The sequence below is a fragment of the Hemitrygon akajei genome, chromosome 22 (genome assembly GCF_048418815.1).
Source record: "Hemitrygon akajei chromosome 22, sHemAka1.3, whole genome shotgun sequence".
Lineage (NCBI taxonomy): Eukaryota > Metazoa > Chordata > Chondrichthyes > Myliobatiformes > Dasyatidae > Hemitrygon > Hemitrygon akajei.
Window position 1 is genome coordinate 28281819 of NC_133145.1, and position 21545 is coordinate 28303363.

At 37.8% G+C, this 21545-nt stretch overlaps 1 protein-coding gene across 1 annotated transcript in view; it reads right to left on the reverse strand.

The window, feature by feature from the left end:
- Positions 1 to 1415: 1415 nt before the first annotated feature.
- Positions 1416 to 21545, reverse strand: part of LOC140714577 (ras-related protein Rab-40B) — a 60909-nt gene continuing 40779 nt past the window's right edge. The window contains exons 3-6 of the mRNA XM_073025889.1: positions 15402 to 15462; positions 14884 to 14961; positions 10761 to 10983; positions 1416 to 4145 (exon numbers count right to left, since the gene is read on the reverse strand). Coding sequence (XP_072881990.1) covers positions 3877 to 4145; positions 10761 to 10983; positions 14884 to 14961; positions 15402 to 15462 — 631 coding nt within the window. The 3' untranslated portion in view covers positions 1416 to 3876. The remainder of the gene's footprint in view (positions 4146 to 10760; positions 10984 to 14883; positions 14962 to 15401; positions 15463 to 21545) is intronic.

Here is a 21545-nt window from a genome sequence, read left to right on the forward strand (position 1 = left end):
GGTGTATAAGGTGAAATTGTTAAGAAATCATACTTTAAAAATCAATGGAGCATGTTTCTTTCAGTATCAATATTTGCAATAGTTTTACTTCACCAGTCATTTGATATTTCGTTTAATAAATTTGTGACATTAAAATAGTACAAGCTACTGAGATTTAAGCTTCAGCGAAGATAATACCTAATATGAAAACTCCCAGTGAAACTCCCAGACCCTGTGAGAAATGCCATGAAAGCTTTACCACAAAATTTCCAAAAGGAGAGTCCAAATTGGGGGGGAAACTTAAATGATACAAAATGTTACTCATTTGAGTAAACATAGCAACAAATGCATTTAAACATATTTAAACGAGCATTTACGGCATGAATTTTAAGATCATCAGCTGATTAAGCTAGTAAGAATAAAAATGATTGTGGTCTGATTTTTTAAACTGCTGGTGTATAAATGCATTCGTAAGTATGTGGTCAGAGCTTGGAATGATTTTGGACATAAATCTATAGATTCATGTTGGCGTTTCTATATCCATCTGCCGCAAAGCAATTTAAAAAAAAGAATCGGGTTCCCCTCCACCATCAGATTTCTGATTTAAGTACACACTAAATATTTTGCTTGTGTTCAATGTTGCCGACAATAAAATAGGTTCCACAGGGGAGCAGAGCCAAATGAAGCAGTAGGAACGAATAAGAGATAGAAATGAAAAGTAAAGAAGGTATGCTTAACCTGTAGTGAACCTTGGAGCAATGAAACTTCAGAGTACAGCCTATAATATGGTAACCAGAAATGTAAAAAGAACTTGAGGCAATGAGTATACTGATTTGCAAGGAGATACGAAAATGCACAAGCATACATATCAGGTAAGGATAAGCATACAAGATCTCTTTGCACTTGGGAAATAAGGCTGAAGTAATCTAAAAGAGAGCTTCAAAATTATGTAAGGCTTGGATGAAGTTGATTCAAAGAGGATATTTCCATATGGGAATGACAATAAATAGAGATGATATAACCAACAGGAAACTTAGAAGAAACAAGTTTATGGAAAGAGTGGTGAGAATGTTAAAGTCATTGCCAAAGGGGGAAGCTGAACTGACTGAAGTTGATGTGCTTTAGAAGTTTTTGGACAAGCAGAAAATAGTTGTGGAAGTTACAATGATATACACATGACAAAGGGAAGAGGAGATTTAAGTGGTACACCAAAGCAAAAACTGTGAGCCAATTTACCCGTCTCAGTGCTGTATTTCCAACATCATATAATTTAGAAAGATGTGTATTATATTCAAAAGTTTATGAGCCATATGTTGCTATATACAACACTAATTATTGTAAGTGCTGAAAAGCATGCATTTTGCTATCATTGCCTTTAATGATTATATTTGGTGGCTAAATTGCTAAAATGGTAGAGAACTGACTTTGGACAGAAATTCATATCAGTACATACATCTTTATTTCAAATTAATGCAAAATACCTTGTACATTAAAAAAGTTGCAGTAATGTGTTAACTTAAAAGAATTATTTTCACTTTAATTGACACAATTACCTTGTACAGATAATCACGAAAAATAATTCCTCCCTTCAACCAGCAACAGACATCAGAGTGGAAGATGGGATGATTGCGATTTTCCACAACTATTGTCAACATCAATATATTTCTAAAAACTGACTTCAAGCACACTTCTGTAGCTGTGACTGATGCTAGCAAACCCTTTCCTCCTGTTTTGGCACTTGATTAAAAACACATTTTGTCTACTGAGACCATTGAGGAAAAATACAGTGGATTCTGGTTAATTGAGACACATTGGGACCAGTACATTTTGGCCCAATTAAGCAACTGCTCCAATTAGCTGAAGTTTCATGGAAATAAATAAAAAGGTATAAAAGAGACAAACTACCATTTAATTGAGTAACAAATTATATATTTGAATTAAATACAGAACAAATTAGAACACTACAGAACTATAAAACTGTATTAGTTCCTAATTAGTTCAAAGGAATTCATCCAATGTATGCTGCTGTTTTCTTTTGATTGAATGAATAAAATCAGTGCAGACAAGTACAGATAATGGACGGCCTTCAATGCCCTCCTACATGAAGTAGTGTCATAACCCAGCAATATATCTGCTGACATTTTGTGTAGTCACTAGCTGAAGTTCAAATGCGTCAACTTCATCATTTTCCTTGTCTTTAAATTTTATGCCTTGCTGTTTTGACACAATGCTTTGGACAATTACATCCGTCAAATCTTAATTTTCCATTGTGACTTTCAAGACGATTGTCAATTCCTTCAAATTTTTCATAGTTCCTAACTTGTCGAAATAGTGAAATTGTTTCATTTTTACTCCCAGTTGTTTCTGGCACTTCCAAGCCTGAATGCTTGAAACCAGTGGGAGCAAAACAGCAAATCAAAATAAATGAAAAAGAAAATCAAATATTATTGCTTTTTGCTCGCCCAAATGGATAACACAAACACATGCTACTGACACTATTTTAAAAACTTCGCTCTCTGCACTGTGTAGTGTCTAACAACCACACAATTGGGATGACTCTAGTTAGAAACTATTTAGCAACAGTCTCTTATCCCAATTAAGCAGCATAGTGTCCCAAAGAAAGAAAACGAATCCAGTCTATTTTCTATATTCATTTTTGCTCTTTAAGAGTTGTTCCAAATAAGTGGCTGCCCCGATTAGCCGAAATCCACTGTATCAGTTAAGACCCAGAATGGAAATGTAAATGTAGATGCTATGTTTGAAGAACAGTGATATGACTAGTGGGCAGTTATTTCATTCCTGAAATCTTCCTGCATTTTGTAAGATATAGGTATTTAAAGAAACTGTATCTATGCTCTTTTACAATGAGGCATTGTCTTCATGAAATCTTATATGCAACAATAGCTCAAGCTGTAAAACAGCCAAGAGCCCATTGAAATAAAAAGGGTGTCCCAGGCAAATGTGTCTACTTTTACAAAACTATCACATTTAAAATAATTACAAAGTACATTTCTGCCCAGAAAGATATTTCCTGTTTACCCTACTCCATCTGGAGTGTTTTAACTATAAAACATTATGGATAATTAATGCTGAAATCTTTGTTGCCATTGCACCTACATCCCATCTCTCCAACACCAACACTTAATATTTCTACCAAGAACACCTTTGGCACTTCTATTCCCTTTGTACTGTACTTCAAAACATTTTTGTTTCTGTACAAAAACAAACTATAGTCCCACAAGGAAAATTATATTTACAAACCATTGAAGTATTATTAACCTACAACAGTAACAACCACCAGAGCAATTGAAATGGATTAACATAGCAAATTTCAAATGTTTTATCAGCATATTAATTTTACATTTTTGCCAGTTCATTTATAGGTGCCTGCAAGTTGTCAAGGCAAACCATATTCGTACAAACTGATCCTTAAACTGTCATTGAGATCTATATTCTGACTGCGATACTTAAAAATATTTTAAACAACATAGTGTACATTGTAATTCAATTTCCAGCACACATCAGCATTATACATACTTAATTCCTCCAAAATAGTCTATTGCAATTTGAGACAATTGGAACTGCTTGGTTCACACTGAAATGAACAAACACTATTTTCTTTTTGACACCGAACTGTTGTAAACCACATGATCATTTCTACTTCAATTGAACACTCACAAGAATCAGAGGTCCTGTAATCTATTACAGTTTAACTAGCAGCATCATTTCTTCCCATGTGCAAACTCCAACTCGACAACTGACGGACCCTTTACAAATACAGTTTGGAACCAGTTTTTTTTTTAATAACAGGAACATCAGACAGCTCATCAAGCTGCATACTGTACATGGTGATCACATTTCAGTTTTCTTTTTCATAGACAGATTATAGCATTGAAACTAAGATATTTTGCAGCTGTTTCGAGTGCAACTCTGTGTTGGGCTGTGGGAAGGACGGATGATCTTAGACTTCTTCAAGCTGTTATGTTTGCTGCCATTAGCAGTGAGAGAGTAGGAACGTCCATGCATCATCCTGGCATTCAGTCCATTTGCCATTGAGAAAGACTTAAGGTGACTCTTTAAGGCAACAGGAAGGGGAAGTTTGTCCACCAGATGCACAGGTGTACACGAAACAATGGCTCGGCAGCACAGATCCTGCAGGCTTAACACTGTAAAGAAATAATGCAAAATTATTTATTCAAGAATTGTTACAAGGAGCCTCTAGAATAATTTGCTGAGCTGATTAGCAAATTTTACTAAATTATTGAAATACAAATATTTATTAAATAATTGCTGATAAAGGAATAAAGCAAAGAAAATTATTAGCTGATAATGCTAATAATTGTATTATGCTGCAGCAGCACTTATTCTAAATTCCAGTTTAACACAAATTCTTCAAGTAATAGGCCCACAAACTCTGCTATGTTTTTTCAAATGCAGAATGCAACCCGTGAACATGGATTCAATCTGCATTTCTGTAGAAATATCAACAATTACTGTGCAATTGGAGAAAAAAATCACGAGGATAATTCTCATACAGAGAGCTGAGAGGAAAATTGCAAAGGGTAAAATGCAAAATCACTGTAAAAGTAGGAGTAGAGTCTGCAGATCTTCTTAACATAAAACTGATGGTGTCAGTTTACAAAGTATGTTTCTATGTGATATTTCCCTTCTTGTATGCCAGATTTTAAGTCTGTCATTTGGAAAGTTTGACAACATAGCTAATGGCACAACATTCTTTATCCAATACAGTGCCTAAAAAAAGTATCCCCCCCCCCCCAGAAGTTTTCATGTTTTATTGTTTTACAACATTGAATCACAGTGGATTTAATTTGGCTTTTTTGACACTGATCAACAAAAAAAAAATACTTTTTTGTGTCAAAGTGAAAACAAATCTCTACAAAGTGATCGAAATTAATTACAAATATAAAACACAATAATTGATTGTATAAGTATTCACTTGACTTTAATAATGACATACCAAATCATCACTGGTGCAGCCAATTGGTTTTATACAAATACAAATACTTTATTGTCACCAAACAATTGATACTAGAGCATACAATCATCACAGTGATACTTGTTTCTGCACTTCGCGCTCCCTGAAATACAAATCAAAGTAAATATAATAAAAAATTTAATTATAAATCATAATTAGAAAATAGAAAAGGGAAAGTAAGGTAGTGCAAGTCAGGTCTGGATATTTGGAAGGGACGGCCCAGATCTGGGTCAGGATCTGTTCAGCAGTCTTATCACAGTTGGAAAGAAGCTGTTCCCAAATCTGGCCATATATATCTTCATGCTCCTGAACCTTCTCCTGGAGGGAAGTGGGACAAAAAGTGTGTTGGCTGGGTGGGACATTTAACTTTTAGAAGTTACGTAATTAGTTTAATAGAGATTACCTGTGTGCAGTCAAGGTGTTTCAATTGATTGTAGTAAAAACACACCTGTAGCTGGAAGGGCCAATTGCTGGTGAGTCAGCATTCTGGCAAAACCTACACCATGAAGATAAAACAACATTCCACGCTATTCTATGAAAAGGTTATTGAAAAGCGCAAGTCAGGAGATAGATACAAGAGAAGTTCCAAGTCACTGAATATCCTTTAGTTAAGTCAATCATCAAGAAATGCAAAGAAAATGGCACAGTTGTAAATCTGCCTGGGGAGGCTGTCCGCAAAAACTGAGTGACCACGCAAGAAGGGGTCTACCAGGGGAGCCCATCAAGAGACCTATGAAAACTCCAGAGGAGTTACAAGCTTCAGTGGCTGCGATGGGAGAGAATGCACATACAACAACTGTTGCCGGGGTGCTTCACCGGTCCCAGCTTTATGGGAGAGTGGCAAAGAGAAAGCCACTGTTGGGGGGAGGGGGGGGGGGGGGGAAACTCAAAATCTCAGCTAGAGTTTACCAGAAGGCATATGTGGAAGACAAGGTGGTTCTATGATCTGATGAAACCAAAGTTGAGCTTTTTGGTCATCAGGCTAAACACCATGCTTAGCATAAGCCAAACACTGCACATCATCAAAAACAAACCAACCCTACAGTGAAGCATGGTGGTGGCTGCATCATGCTGCGGGGCTGCTTCACTGCAGCAGGTCATGGAAGTCTTGTGAAGGTGGAGGGGAAAAGTAAATACAGCAAAATACATGGAAATCCTGGAGGAAAACCTGATGCAGGAGAACTGCAACTTAGGAGAAGAATTGTTTTCCAGCAAGACAATGACCCTGAGCCTAAAGCCAAAGCTACATAGGAATGGCTTAAAAACAACAAAGTTAATGTCTTGAAGTGGCCAAGTCAGAGTCCAGACCACAATCCAATTGAGAATTTGAGGCTGGACTTAAAATGGTTATTCACTCATGATCCCCATGCAATCTGACAGAGCCTGAGCAGTTTTGTAAAGAAGAATGGGGAAAATTGCAGTATCCAGAAGTGCAAAGCTGATAGAGACCTGTCAACATCAACACAGACTCAAGGCTGTAATTGCTGCTAAAGGTGCATCTACTAAACACTGTCTTGAAGGGGGTGAGTAATTTTGCATTTATTATGATTTATATTTATAATTAATTTAGATAACTTGTAGAGATTCTGTTTTCACTTTGACACAAAAGTCTTCTTCTGTTGATTGTTGTCAAAAAATGCCAAGTCAAATCCACTGTGATTCAATGTTGTAAAATGATAAAACATGAAAACATTCCAGGGGGTGAATACTTTTTATGGGCATTGTACATTGATCTCTTCAATATTCCCATCACATTTATCACAGCTAAACAATTTTGAACAGACCACCTGGAAATTAATTATGTGGACAAAACTCTGCAATTGTTGACAATAGGTTTTTATGATATTGGTCCTGTATACTGGTTCACTAAAATATGAATGAATTACTAAATTTCTTTTATAGCCATGATCTTCATTTACAATTCTACAGACAGTAACCTGCAAACATAAGTAATAACTTAGATTTTCTACAGTTTTCATGTAAAGAAAGTGTCCTCTCTGGTCACAATATATGGAAGTCGTCAAACATAAAGATACAAATGAAGCAAGTGCAGTTGGTGGGGGCGGGGGGTAGGTGTGCGGTGTCATGGAGGAGGTGAATGCGCTTGACAAAGCTGGGAAAGGTGGAGATAATGGCATCTATCGTTGTAAGTTTATGAAAGTATCAATAATTTTGAAGTTGTGCCTTTCACCATTATTTTCACATGTACCAAGGTAAAGCATAAGAAATAAAATGGACCATCTTAAAATTCAGCTACAGATTGGCAAGTGTGATATTGTAAGCCATCTCTGAAACTTGGCTAAAGGATGGCTGCCATTGGGGGCCGAATGTCCAAGGATGTACGGTGTAGCAGAAAGATAGGTTAATAGGCAGAGGGGGCGATGTGGCCCCGTGTATAAGAAATATTAAATCACTAGAAAGGGATGACATAGGATCAGAAGGTGTAGAGTCTCTATGGATTGAGTTAAGAAATGGCAAGGGTAAAAGAACCCTAATGGTAGCTGTATACAGGCCTCCAAACAGCAGTCAGGATGTGGATTACAAATTACAGCAGGAGATAGAAAAGGTGTGTCAGAAGGGCAATGTCAAGATAATCGTTGGGGATTTTAACATGAAAGTGGATTGGGAAAACCAGGCCAGTACTGGACCTCTAGAGAATTTGTGGAGTGTCAATGCCAGCATGGTTTCCTGAAAGGAAAATTCTGCCTGACTAACCTACTGCAATTTTTTGAAGAAATTACAAACAGGGTAGACAAAGGAGATGCAGAAGATGTGGTGTACTTAGATTTTCAGAAGGCCTTTGACAAGGTACCACAAGAGCCCATGGAATTACAGGGAAGTTAGTATCATGGGTGGAGCACTGGCTGATTGGCAGAAAACAGAGTGGGAATAAGGGATCCTATTTTAGCTGGCTGCTGGTTACCAGTGGAGTTCCACAGGGGTCGGTGTTGGGACCGCAGCATTTTATGATGTTTGTCAATGATTTGGACAATGGGATTAATGAATTTGTGGCTAAGTTTGCCGATGATACAAAGATAGGTGGAGGAGCGGCTAGTGTTGAGGAAACAGAGCCTGAAGAGAGACTTAGATAGTTTAAGGGAATGGGCAAAGAAATGGCAAATGAAATTCATGAAATTAGAAAGTGTATTGTGGTGCACTTTGGTGGAAGAAATAAATGGGCAGACTACTATTTAGATGGAGAGAGAATTCAAAATGCAGAGATGCAAAGGGACTTGGGAGTCCTTGTGCAGGTTACCTTAAAGGTTAACCTCCAGGTTGAGCTGGTGGTGCAGAAGGCAAATGCAAAGTTGGCATTCATTTCTAGAGGTATAGAATATAAGAGCAGGGATGTGATGTTGAGGTTCTATAAGGCACTCATGAGACCACACACAGTATTGTACGCAGTTTTGGGCTCCTTTATTTTAGCAAGGATATACTAATATCAAAGAAGATTCAGAGAAGATTCATGAGAATGATTCCAGGAATGAAAGGGTTACTGTATGAGGAACATCTGGCAGCTCTTGGGTTGTATTCCCTGGAGTTCAGGAGAATGAGGGGGAATCTCAGAACCATTCCAAATGCTAAAAGGCCTGAACAGATTAGATATAGCAAAGTTATTTCCCATGGTAGGGGAGTCTAGGACAAGAGGGCATGACTTCAGGACTGAGGGACGTCCATTTAGAACAGAGATGTGGAGAAATTGCTTTAGTCAGAGGGTGGTAAATCTGTGGAATTTGTTGCCACAAGTGGCTGTGGAGGCCAAGTCATTGGGTGTATTTAAGGCAGAGAAAGATGGGTCCTTGATTAGCCAGGGCACCAAAGGGGTGAAAGCAGGGGAGTGGGGATGACTGGAAGAATTGGATCAGCCCATGATTGAATGGCAGAGCAGACTGGATGGGCTGGATGGCCTACTTCTGCTCTTATATCTTAGGGTCTTATGGTAAAGTGAAAAACTTTTCTGCATACCACCCATACAGAACATTTCATTACAACAGTGTATTTAGCTTGTACAAAGGAAAAGCAATAACAAAATGCAGAATAAATTATTACAGCTACAAAGAAAGCACAGGGAGACAATAAGGTGCAGGACCCCAATGAGGCAAACAAAGTCTAGAGCCCATCTTGTCTAACAAGGTAGATTAATCGTCTTACAATCCTGGAGCCTGATCAATGTGCTTTCAGGTTTTGTATCTTTTGCCCAATGAGAGAGGGAAGAGCGAACATCTGGTCTGGTAGGTTCCATGATGTATTTTGTTCAGAACTCTCATCAGTTCCTTGCTGTCTCAAGCACACCAGTTTCCATACCAAGCAGCGATTAAAACTGGTGAGGGTCAAAGGGGTTGTGCCAAATTCTTTTAGCCTCTTAAGGCAGTAGGCCTTAGTGCTGCTGATGCAAACAGCAGGCTGTGCACTGCCCCACTCCCTGGAGTCACTGACGTTTGCAACTGCTGTGACAGGCAACCTAGCATACAAATGTAAAATAATGCATTCTTTTTCTATTCAACACAGCACCTTCAATGAGGTGAAGAAAACATTAAACCAGAACTAAGAATCGGGGCTAAAAATGGAAAGTGCTGGAAAAACTCAGGGTGAGAAGCAGATGCCCCATGACCACGTCATTTGATTATGTCATTTATGGATGAACTTAAATTCATTTTAATGCTGTGGCAAAACCATAATCTGAAGTACAATGATTTGGGAATCACTGTTCATCCTGCAGAGAAAATTGGGACTTGCTTTAGAGGAGCAATTACATTCAATGACTTCAGACAGAAAATGGGATGGGAGATAGTTTGCAAAGGTAAACTATGATAGGATTAAAGGAAATAAAGTTGTTTCTATGCTTCCCAAATGTGTGGCATTTGGTCAAAATAACTGAAGATTAACCTTGTGGAACAGATATGCTCAAAGGTGTCATTAAAACAATTCCTAGATCTGAAGTCACTTAATTGGCAGCAAAATACTTTGGTTCATGGTCAATTCAGCACAATTTGAGGACTAGGAGTAGTGGGTGATAATACTGTAGTGAAGGGGCTCTGAAAAGATAATCTTGATTTTAGCGATAAGGAATTTCATAAAATCATCAATTTGTTGATAAATGGAACAACATAAAAAGAGAGAATGGTGGAAAAAAAGCAGCTTTGCTTTCTAAGATGATCCTGCAATAGCAACTGAGAGGGTAATGGAAGCTTCAGGGTAAAGCTTTTGATGGGAGATGTATTGCAGTTTTAGTAATGTGCAATGCAGCAGACCTTAACTGTTAAAAATGCTTCACTGGCTAAAGAAGCTCTCTGACATACAATTGATTCGGTGCAATTTCAAGTCAGGACTTGGCATGGGAAGATAAGGGGCAGGGTGGGGGTAGATGAGCTTTGAATAGATTTTGGTGACAAATAATCAAGTCAAAAATGGAGATTTCAGGTCTATAGGGAATGAAGGCGGCTGTCGGATCAAGAAAGAAGAAAGCAAGTGATACTGCAGAAATGAAAATAATCATCTTTGGTAATGGGAATAAGGTTTAAAGAATTAATCCAAGTCAATAGGATTCAATTTCTACTTCAATACAAATCAGGGAAAATGACTCAATGATAGGAAGACAAGCATAAACAAGTACTTGCTTTCCTGTTTTGCACTAGGAGAGCCCATACACAGAAATACAAAACTTTAAATTACAACGTTTTTGTAATTTTAAAACACTGTTTTAAAACCATCCCTGCAGACCTTGCAATTCGTGAGAAAAATTCGTTTCTCCATATTAAGAGCATTTAAGCAGTAAAAATCTCACCTCTGTTTGGTCTCCAAAGTCTGTCCATTCCATGCCTCATTAGCACAATCCGAGCCAGTTCTGTGAATGATTCAATTATATTAAAATTGCACAATGGGCTGACTTCAAAGAATGTCATGCCTTGCCGTTCTGCATAACCCTGAGCCTGATCTGTCGACACCTGTCGCTTAAAAGCCAAGTGAAGGCGATTTCCAACCAGGATCTTGGGCACACCTGGAGCATGCTGAGTGAGAAAGGAGAAAAGTAATTATAGTGGACATACTCTGCTTTTGCATTTGCTTTCTTTTTTCAATGAATAATAAGATCTTGAGCTAAAATCAAAATGTGCAAAAATGTTCGGAATTTGAAATAAAAGCAGAAAATACAGTAAAGCAGGTCAGTACCTATGGCAAGAAAACAGGATTTAAAATTTCAGGTAAGTGAACTAAGTTTTGATTTTTTTTTAAATTGGCCTGAAGTGTCAATTACATTTTTCTCTTATGTTCAACCTGTTTGGCATTTCCAGTATTTTTTGTTTCTATTTCAGATCTTGAAATAGATAAGCTTATTAAATGTTAACTTGATTAAAATAATAATGTAATAAATTAGCTGTGGAAAACACTAAGATTATCAGGGAATTTGTTACACAAAAGAAATTTGTAATTTTATTTCAAGTAAACTAATTGAACTTCACATTACCGTTTACTTATGGGAAGCTGACATAATCAAGACACAATAGGAGAATTTGACTGATATTTTAAGAAATGGAGATCTGTGGTTTTGTTCATAGTTATCTGAATGTACTGTTTTATATATATTGGTGCACTACAGCATGAAATACTATTGTCTCACTCAGTCAATAAATTCAAATCAAAGTCTAATTACATTGTATTTTATATCCTAAAGACATGGAGAAATTTATTGTTTGGTAAAGATGGGATGCAGGTTCTAAGTTCATCACAAAATATTGCTGTTATTTCCCCATGGGTTTAGTTCATTGGAAGCATGATTCTAAATTGCAATTAGCTGTTAAATGTGTCAATTTTGGTGACAAACTAGGGACAGTTTTCCACAGTGAGTCCATTTGCACTAGGAATCCAATTGAAATTATACTATCTATTCTTCTGCTAAAATCTTAAAGTGCTTATCTGGAAATCCCCAAACCTTTCCCAATCATTTATTTGTGTCTACTCTTCCATAACATCAATGAATTAATAGCTCTGGAAACAATTAATACATTTTGATGTTTACTAATTACCTTTTTATCTATGTATATCATTTATTGCGGGTGGCAGAGTGAAGAATGCTTGTACGTAATACGGGGGGAAAAATCTTTTACTCAAATTTTAATATCACCAGATACAGATAATCTTATGCCTCATCAGTATAATAATCTAATTCACATATAGTCATAGAAAATTAATTATTTTTCATTCAATATTTATGGATCAAATTAGCCTGTCTATGGAAGGACACCAAAGCCATTTCAATTCATCTATGCAGAATGATCTCTATGTACCTTCATTCCCTCATAAGCAGTTGAAAATCTATCAATTTATTTACTACACTGACTCCTTTAATCAGAATCATGGCCATAATAAGGATCTCACAATTGCTTGTGGAACAGCGGCAACTTTGTTAGTGCAAAACAACTGGACAGTAGTTACAGAAATACTGAAGGGGTACTTTGATTAAGATGCAGGACTTTTGTCATTATTGATTCATCCAGGAACAATTCTTAAACTATTAAAAGTTCATGCAAGTGTAAAACCATACACATTTCTGAATGGCGAATTTTCCATCCAACGCAGCAGAATGGTAACATTCTTTTTTTAAATGTTTCTGTTGAATAACACAATTTCTCTATATGTGAACCAACCGGATTGTATCAGAAAGCAAGAACTAAGAATAAGATTCAAAGATGTGCAATAATATTTGCAGTCCAGAATCCAAGCATTTAAGATTATTCTAACTCTTAATTTTATAAGTAGGAGAATCAGGTTTAAGAGTAATAGATTTTCTACTTATATGTTTTAAATTATTATCATTGTACAATTTGAAAACCATCTACACATTAAATGCAGAAATTGCAAATATAAAGAATTACAAAACTACAAGCAAACTATTATTTATTATGGATGTTGGAGCTATTCAGTGCATTGTTTTATTTACCTCTTTGTTGGTATTCATTGTATCCTATTGAATAGATTATGGATAAATAATTTCAATTAATCTTTTGGCAATTTGTGAAGCTAACAAGGCCCCTAATGCCTCCATCAAAATATAAACTTACAAATGCAGTTGGAACACTTTCAAGCATAAAGTGCTCTTTCCAGTCATTCAGCAGGTCAATACACTACATGACAAGCACAGACAATTCATTTTAATCTGGTGTAACAAAGGCTATCAGAAGTAAAGATCGATTAGGTTCTGTCTTGGCATACCACACTTGAGAGTGGAAACTTGTTGTTTTTAAATCTTAACTATCAAATATAATTCTCTTTGAAATATGAATGTGACTACTTTCTAAAGAGATTATCAGCAAAGCTAGTTCCTCTGTGTAAAAGGATCCTATTCCCCACTGATTTCTGTATCAAAGCTGAGAACTTAATGATGCTGAACCAGCAAGAAGTCTACTTTGCCCCTGCCTGACAAAATCAGTGCAGTAACCTACTAAAGGCAATTTTATAAGTACAATAAATAAACTATAATTTAGCAACAGATTACCTCGATCACTTTACAATAAAATGGACTTTACTTCTTGTTCTAATTGTGTTTTCTTGTTTAAAATGCCCGGCTTAAGATTTTGACTGCTATGCTGTAGGCATTTTATTGCCTGCACTGTTTTGTGCACTTTGTGCAGTCCTGGGTAGGTCTGTAGTCTAGTATAGTTTTTTTTCTGTTTTTTTACGTAGTTCAGTCTAGTAACACCGTGGTCCTGAAAAAACGTTGTCTCATTTTTACTATGTATTGTACCAGCAGTTATGGTCGAAATGAGAATAAAAGTGACTTGACTCGACTTTAGCAGTCTCTTCAGTAACAGCAGTCTGTTTTGCTTTCAGCTTGTTTGGGTTTGAGCTAAAGATAAGGAGCTATGTTGATCAACTTAGGAATGTTGTGTTAGCCAATCAGGCTTGTGGAATTAGGGAAGGGTTCTAGTGAACACCAGGCAGACAGGTTTTTGTGACACTCACTAGTGTGAGTTGAGGTCTTTTTGGCAGGAGCTGGGAGGAGACAGGAGGGAAAGTGGCTGAGGATGTCATCCCTGTTGCTCAAGGTGCTTTGTGCTGATGAAAGGCTTCACACCAATACTCCTGCGGGGGAACCTGTTTTTTTGAGATGGATTTCCAGCAACATTCGGAAGGTGGTGTGGGCTTTCACTCGGCGCATGTTAAAGACAACTTCAAGATGAGTTCCAACGTACGTGCACATTTGGAGTGGGTTAACTGTAATGAGCTCTTTTTCCTACTATTTGATAAAGCTGAAGTTTGTAAATACACTTTCTTTATAATTGCATGCAGTGTATGGTCTCCTATTTCTTGTCAATGGACGAATGCATGAAGGACAGTAAATCGGGGTTTGGGTGGGCAAGACCTCCCAACTTCCCAGGTTTGGTGGGACCCAAGTCATATCGAACCTAGATGCACGGAGTCTGAGAGAGGTGGCTTTTTCACCACTGAGTCCAGTGGCCGTTAGCAAGGGGCTAATGAGCCGCATTGTGAGATGCCCGGCAAAAAGGAATTTTCATTTATATTTGTAGTTTGTTGTGAATGCTGTTTATTAATGCTGTGCCTGTGATGCTGCTGTGAGCTGCTGACATAAGTTTTGCATTGTGCCTGTGCATACGACAATGAACTTGACTTTCACGATTTATGAATTACCAACTACAAAATCTTAATTTTCAGCATCTTCCTTAATTTTTAGCTCATCTTTCAATTTATGAATTCCAAATCTTTCAGTGGCATAATTTTACTAACACAGCCCTGAATTAGTTCAATGGCAGCATTGCACTTACATGTGCCTGTAACACACAATAATCAGATTTTTCTGTGCAAGACAACAGAGATTCCAACGAAATTGACCACTTCAACAATCAACTTAATAATCCTCATTCAAGATTCACCGATTTTCAAATCCACTTTACCTCATCTATTTCCTTGATCCACCTGTCGATACCATCAAATGACCAGCGATTTGTAATATCATAAACCAAAATTACACCCTGCAATGTTGAATAAATAAAATACATTACTAAATGAAATAAAAACAAAGACATTCTAATAGAATTTCAGAGCGGTTACAACATGGAAGAGGACTATTCAGTTAATCAAATCTCTGAGAGTAAGGAACAGCAATTCAGCTGACATTCTCTCTCACTCCTAAGAAAACAATTATTCCTCTCTGTATTAGCAGAAGGCTTGCACAGCAGGTCTTTGCTATTTTATGAACTTGCATAACCATCTTTTTTTGAATTGGCTTCTTACTCTTAAATGACTCTTCTACCTCCCAGCTGAATAATGCATTACTAATGAATGATGTAGATGTCAAAAAGTGTTTTTTTTAAACCAGGTAAAATAATCATCTTCTGGACCTACTTGTGGAGACAAAAATTGCTAAATAATTCATGCTTTAATTGAATAATTAATGAGGAGTTTCTCTTACCTGTGCTCCTCGAGAGTAGGAACGAAAAATGGTACAGAACCTGCCTTGTCCAGATGTATCCCTAAAGATAAAAAGAAATTGCAAAGCATGAAATAATTTGCTGAGACAACGTGCATTCCCAATATTATAAAAGAGAATCTCACGTACAATGACGGGCTTGAAAGCACTAGATCAAGAATACAAGTTGAACGTGGGTTTGGGGAAGCTTGCTCAGCATCATTTTGCTACTGTGAAAGTATTTATGGTTGAAGCACTTCGCCATCGAAGGCCAGCAATCACCAAATACGGACGTTAGGTCAGCAAGCACCGTGGAAGAAGACCAGCTATTCCCATAGTCAATGACCAAAGTTAGGAGGCCCCTGCAGGTGAGGGTTGGTGAACCCCAAATTATTAATTTCCTACCCCACAAGGTCAGCAAGTCCCAGGATTGGAGATCTGAGTGGGCAGGAGGCACAAGACCTTTCCCAGGTTGGTGAGTCTGGAGTTCGACCCACGATCAGAGTTCTAGGTTGATACTGAAATTAAGTGTGAGGATGTGCATTTGTGTAAGAAATGGAAAGGTAGACCCAAATGGAAGACAGCAGATGAACATGGTACAGAAGGATCTAGATGTTCTTGTGCATATAGCTTTACAGAGCTTTTCCTGCTGCTTTACTCTCTGCTCATTACCAATCTCTGATCGCCAAGCACCAAAAGAAGCTTCAATTTTTGTTGTGAGGTGGAGCCCCTCTGCTCTGTTCCACTCACATTCTGTTTGTGTGTCAAGACCACCTTTAATGATGGACTGTAAGTATAGTGCAGGAAGATATATTTGTGCCTTTTTTTTGCAAAATGGCACTGGCAACATACAATGACATTTTGTGGGTAGCTAGCAAAACTACCAGACATACTTCGGGACTACGGACACTGCAATCTGCAGCCTGTAATTTCCTTTTAAGGAATGTAATTTTGAAGTATCTAAACAAATTAGTAATTTTATGATCCGAAGGCTTCAGCAAGCCCAACTCCCCACAGACCTTTAGGCTGTTCTCAGCTCCATTATTCCGCACCGATTTTAAAAAGCATCAAGCCAGATTAAAGGGTCGAGGCCTTAAGAGGGGTAAATGAACTGTGTTCAGCACCGTATGCCTAGGTTTGACCCGTCTCCCTTTCTACCCATTGCTACCATCCAGTGGGAGCTAGAGGAGTCTTGGGTCCTACTCTGCCAGGTTTGGGAACAGTTATTGCCCTGCAGCTATCAGGCTCCTGGAATGGCTTTACTTGCCTCCACAATATTTGGACTGACTCTGCAATATTTGGACTCACTTGCATGATTTGTTCTCTTTTGCACTTTGGATGTTTGTCTGTCTTTGCTGTATATGGTTTTTCAGGGATTATTATTCATACTTCGATAATAACTAGTATACAACAATAGTTTTTTGAAAGATAAGATGTAAAGACACTTTAAACTAATGGCTTATTAGCAATGCTGATGTGGTATTAACTTAAAAAGATCCAGATTCAGTTTTGGACTGTACCAGATAAACTGAATGATCTGAGGGGCTAGAAGAGATGAGGAGGGTATCTAGAAACTAAGTGGAAAGAACACAGCTATCACACGCCTTCCAGAAGGCACTTTTTAACAAGGTGTTTAAAAAAAAAAGGCAGATAAACAAGAGCTCACAGAACAGGTGAAGGTGTGTTAGTTTAGATTGAAGGTTGGTTGAAAGTAAGAATAAATCACTTCTTCAGGCAGGATGTAACTAGTTGAGTTCCCCAAGGATCAGTTCTTGAGCTCCATTATTTACAATCTATATTAATGACTTGGAGGAGGGGTAGCAAGCAAGATAACCACACTTGACAGTGCTTTGAAAACAAGGCAAATGAGTTAAATGTAATTGAAACCAGTCAGTCTGGATCACAAATAATTAGGTAATACCTCCTTGTCCTACCCCTTGCGTTACTTACAGCTGCTATTTCAATCTCCTTGAAGGAATTAATATACCCAATGATGATCCTATTGTGAATATGGCCAGTGGAGCTGCTTTTACATTCTATAATTAGTATATTAATACTTATAGCAAGAACACAACTGGCAGGAACAAAATAATGCAAAGTTTTTTGACAAAATAGCAATTATGCCAATTCAAGTGAATATAATTAAAGTTTCTCAAACTTGTGTTTTAGTATAGGTCATTGTGTAAATTATGAAGATTCATAAACTATGTCCAGCTCACTAACATTCCCATTATTATTCTCATCTGTAATTTTAAAATTCCTGCAGCTTTGACCATTCAGATACTTGGAGTTAGACTCCATTGACTTTTTATATTCTGTTTTCACCTTAATATTGAGCTGCTTAATTATTTTTTTCAGATCAATTAGCCGCACCTCTACTCGTCTTTAGTGTTGGATTATTTTTTAGTGGATAGCTTGAGCAATATTCCACTGGCATAATTAGATTATTCAGTAACCCTTTTCCTCTAGAAGTCCATAGTTGACAAATTAAATCCATTTTTAATAGAGAAAATATAAACAAAGGGCTCAATTATCTATAACTCTGAAAACCTTTTACTTCATGAGATCATAAGACATAGGAGCAGTGTTAGGTCATTCAGTCCATCGAATCTGCTCTGCCATGCCATCATGGCCTATTAATTATCCCTCTCAAGCCCATTCTCCTGCCTTCTCCCTGTAATCTTTAATGCCCCGATGAATCAAAAATCTATCAACCTCCAACCTTAAATACACCCAATGAGTTGGCCTGCACAGCCATGTGTGGCAATAAATTCCACAGATTCACCAGCCTCTGGTTAAAGAAATTACTCATCATTCTTTCTCTAGTGACCCCTTTGTATTTCTGGTTGCAGGCTCACCTAGTCCACTCTATAAGGCCCTTCAATAATCAACCAGCTTCAATGAGATCTCCCTTCAATCTTAACTCCAGCAAGCACAGGCCCAGAGCTATCAAATGCTTCTCATACTTTAATCCTGGGATCATTCTCATGAACTTCCTCTGGACACACTCCAATGCCATCATATTTTTTTTTAAGATAAGGCCCAAACCTGCTCACAATACTCAAGTGTGGTCTGACCAGTGTTTTATAAAGCCTCCGCATTACAGCTTGCATTGTATTCTAGTCCTCTCGAAATCATTGCTAACATTGCATTTGCTTTGCTTACCACTGACTCAACCTACAAATTAACATTTAGGGAATCCTGCACGTGGACTCCCAAGTCCCTCTGCACCTCTGAGTTTTGAATTTTCTCCCCATTTAGAGAATAGTACCGGTACTTATTCCTTCTGCCAAAGTGCATAACCATGCACTTCCCTATATATTCCATCTGCCCATTCTGCCAATCTGACCAAGTCCTTCTGCAGACACCCTGCTCCCTCAACATTACCTGCCCCTACATCTATCTTTGTATCATTTGCAAACTTGACCACAAATCATTCCTATAACTATGGAATCCCCCCCCCCAATCACTATTGCACTCCCCTTTCCCCACTTTCCTTCTGAGCCATGGAGCCAGACTTCAGTGCTGGAGACCAGGTCACTGAAGTCTTCTGGTCAGTCAACCTCACTAACAGAATCCAAAGCAGTATACCTATTATTGAGGGGAATGGCCACAGGGGTACTCTGTACCAGCTGCCTGTTCCCTTACCTCTCTTGACAGCCACCCAAGTACAGTACCTCTTGCCTGCAATTTAGCAGTGACAACCTCCCTGTAGCTCCGATCATCTCCTTATTCTTTGGGGGTGGGGGGGGGGGGGGGCGTGGCGGCAGGTCCCCCAAAAATTGCCAAATCTCACATAAAGAATCTACCTCTAACTCTGCCATTCTCATCACACTAGCTATATACTAATAGAAAAAGAGAAAATAAACTTACAAGAAACTATACTTGCCCAAGCATAGTTCTTACAAAAGGCCGGTGAATCAAAGTCTGATTATTCTAACACTATCCACTGCACTTACACCTCACTTCTTTAAAAAAAATAAATTGGCCTTTACCAAATGCTTAAGGGAATATGATTGCAGCTCACTAGAAGGTTCTGAGCTCTTTTTAAAACCTTACACCAAATCAAGCGGCTACTCTTGAGGATTACAGCCCACCAAAAAGCAGAAAATCACTATGAAGGAAGGATGTTTTTTCTTTTATATACACTAGATATTCTAAAGCTTTCCCCTCACTGAATTAAAGATAATTATAGCATTGAAGATAGCTCCTTGGCCAAAAGTGGTTACTCCCATGTCCATAATCCGGTTACTAGATTTCATGCACTCAAGGTATTGTGTGTGTATTGATGACCATTTCTTTCTCCATCACTTTTCAGACAATGAGTTGCAGACAGAAAACCTCCCTGCAGTTGAAAATAACAACTCAAATCTCCTCTACTCCTATTACCAATTTACCATAACTCATTGACTTTTTAGTTGAGAGAGACAGGTTTTTGTTTTAAATTTTAACTACACTTCTCTTAACTTTGGACATTGCAAATAAATTGAGTGAGACAATGACAGATCTTTCCTTTTTATATGATAGTCAGATAGGGAATTCATTATGACATCCCTTTCACAAGCAAGTTTATTAAAAGAGGAAGGCTGTGACCAACAGAAGCAGACCATCGCAGATAATAAGCAGGTTCCAATTTTATAGATGCACTTAGTCAATTTCATTCAAATTAAGGCAGGAAACATAAAAATCACTCAATATGGTAACCGTGTGTCCACTGTATTATAATGCATAGAATCAAAGCACAGCAGACTGAAAACAATTACTAAAAGTAAAAGTAGTTTTGCTATTGTAGAAATGAAAATGCAAAAGTACATTGTACTTTTAAATTTATTAATACTATGTGAGCTCATTCTTATGTACAGGTCTCTAAGTCAGGCATTCTTGATCTATATAAGGCCTTCAACACAGTTGGCCAGAACAGTAACTATAAGATCCTAATTAAAGTTAGCTGGGCACAAATTATTTTCATTTTACTTTATTCATTTTCTGAGATCTGAACAATTACCAGCATTTATTATCCATCTCTAACTGTCCAGCAGAAGGCATTAATGAGTTGCCTTCTTCAGTCAATACAATCCTTCCAGTGAATGGACTCCCATAGCGGTGATAGCTGGAGAGTTCCAGGATTTGGATCCAGCGACAAGAAATTAACAGTTTTACACTTACAAATGAGAATGGAGTGTGGCTTGGTTCAAATGTCCAATTTAATGTCAGTGAAATGTATACAATATACATCCTGAAATGCTTTTTCCTTTGCAAACATCCATGAAAACAGAGAAATGCCCCAAAGAATGAATGACAGATAAAAACAAGAACCCCAAAGTTCCCCCCCCCCCCCAGCTATCCCCCTCCTGTGCAGAAGCGGCAGCGAGCAACAATACCCCCTCCCCCCACCGGCAAAAAGAAAGCAAGCATCAGCACCATCACCAAGAACTCAAGTGTGAGCAAAGCAACAGCAGAGATACAGACTTGCAGTTACCCGAATGACTTCACATTACACCCAGCATTTGACATACTGCAGATTCTCTCCCTCTCCCCAAAAAAGGAGAAAAAGGTGTCTCCATTTTCCCAGCAAGCAGAGAGATATAACAATTTGCTGGTTTATGATGTTAAAAAGTCCGTTACATCATTTTTTTCGAGCTCTGTGCCCGAAGACCTGGGATCTTTGCGATCTTCGGGCCCACAGCAGATATCCTGACTCCCCCGCCAACAGTAAGGGAACCTCTAGTTTATTGTCCAAACAGCAAAGCATTCTGAATAAAGATGCTTTGGATGATGTCATCTTAGTAACTGAATTCTTAAGAGTTGAAAATAATGCTAAAGTTTTAGTGGCAAGTTTATCTCGTGCACGAGTAATAACACATTGCTGACACCAAACACAAAAATACATGCTTATCAGGTTTCTGTCAATGGTATTTTTTTTTAATATAGGAGTAAAAACTTGTGATGTACTAGAAGTTGATGGAAAACACTGAACAACCTTGACATTTTGGAAAAATATTTTGAAGCACTTGACACCACTGGATCATTTTTAGAGAAAATCAGGTTACAGCCTAAGCACACTATGTTTAAAGCTTGCAGGCTTTGTAGACTGGTCAATGTGACTCACATGGCTCAAGATTGTCTACCGAAGGGTGTTATAGTTGA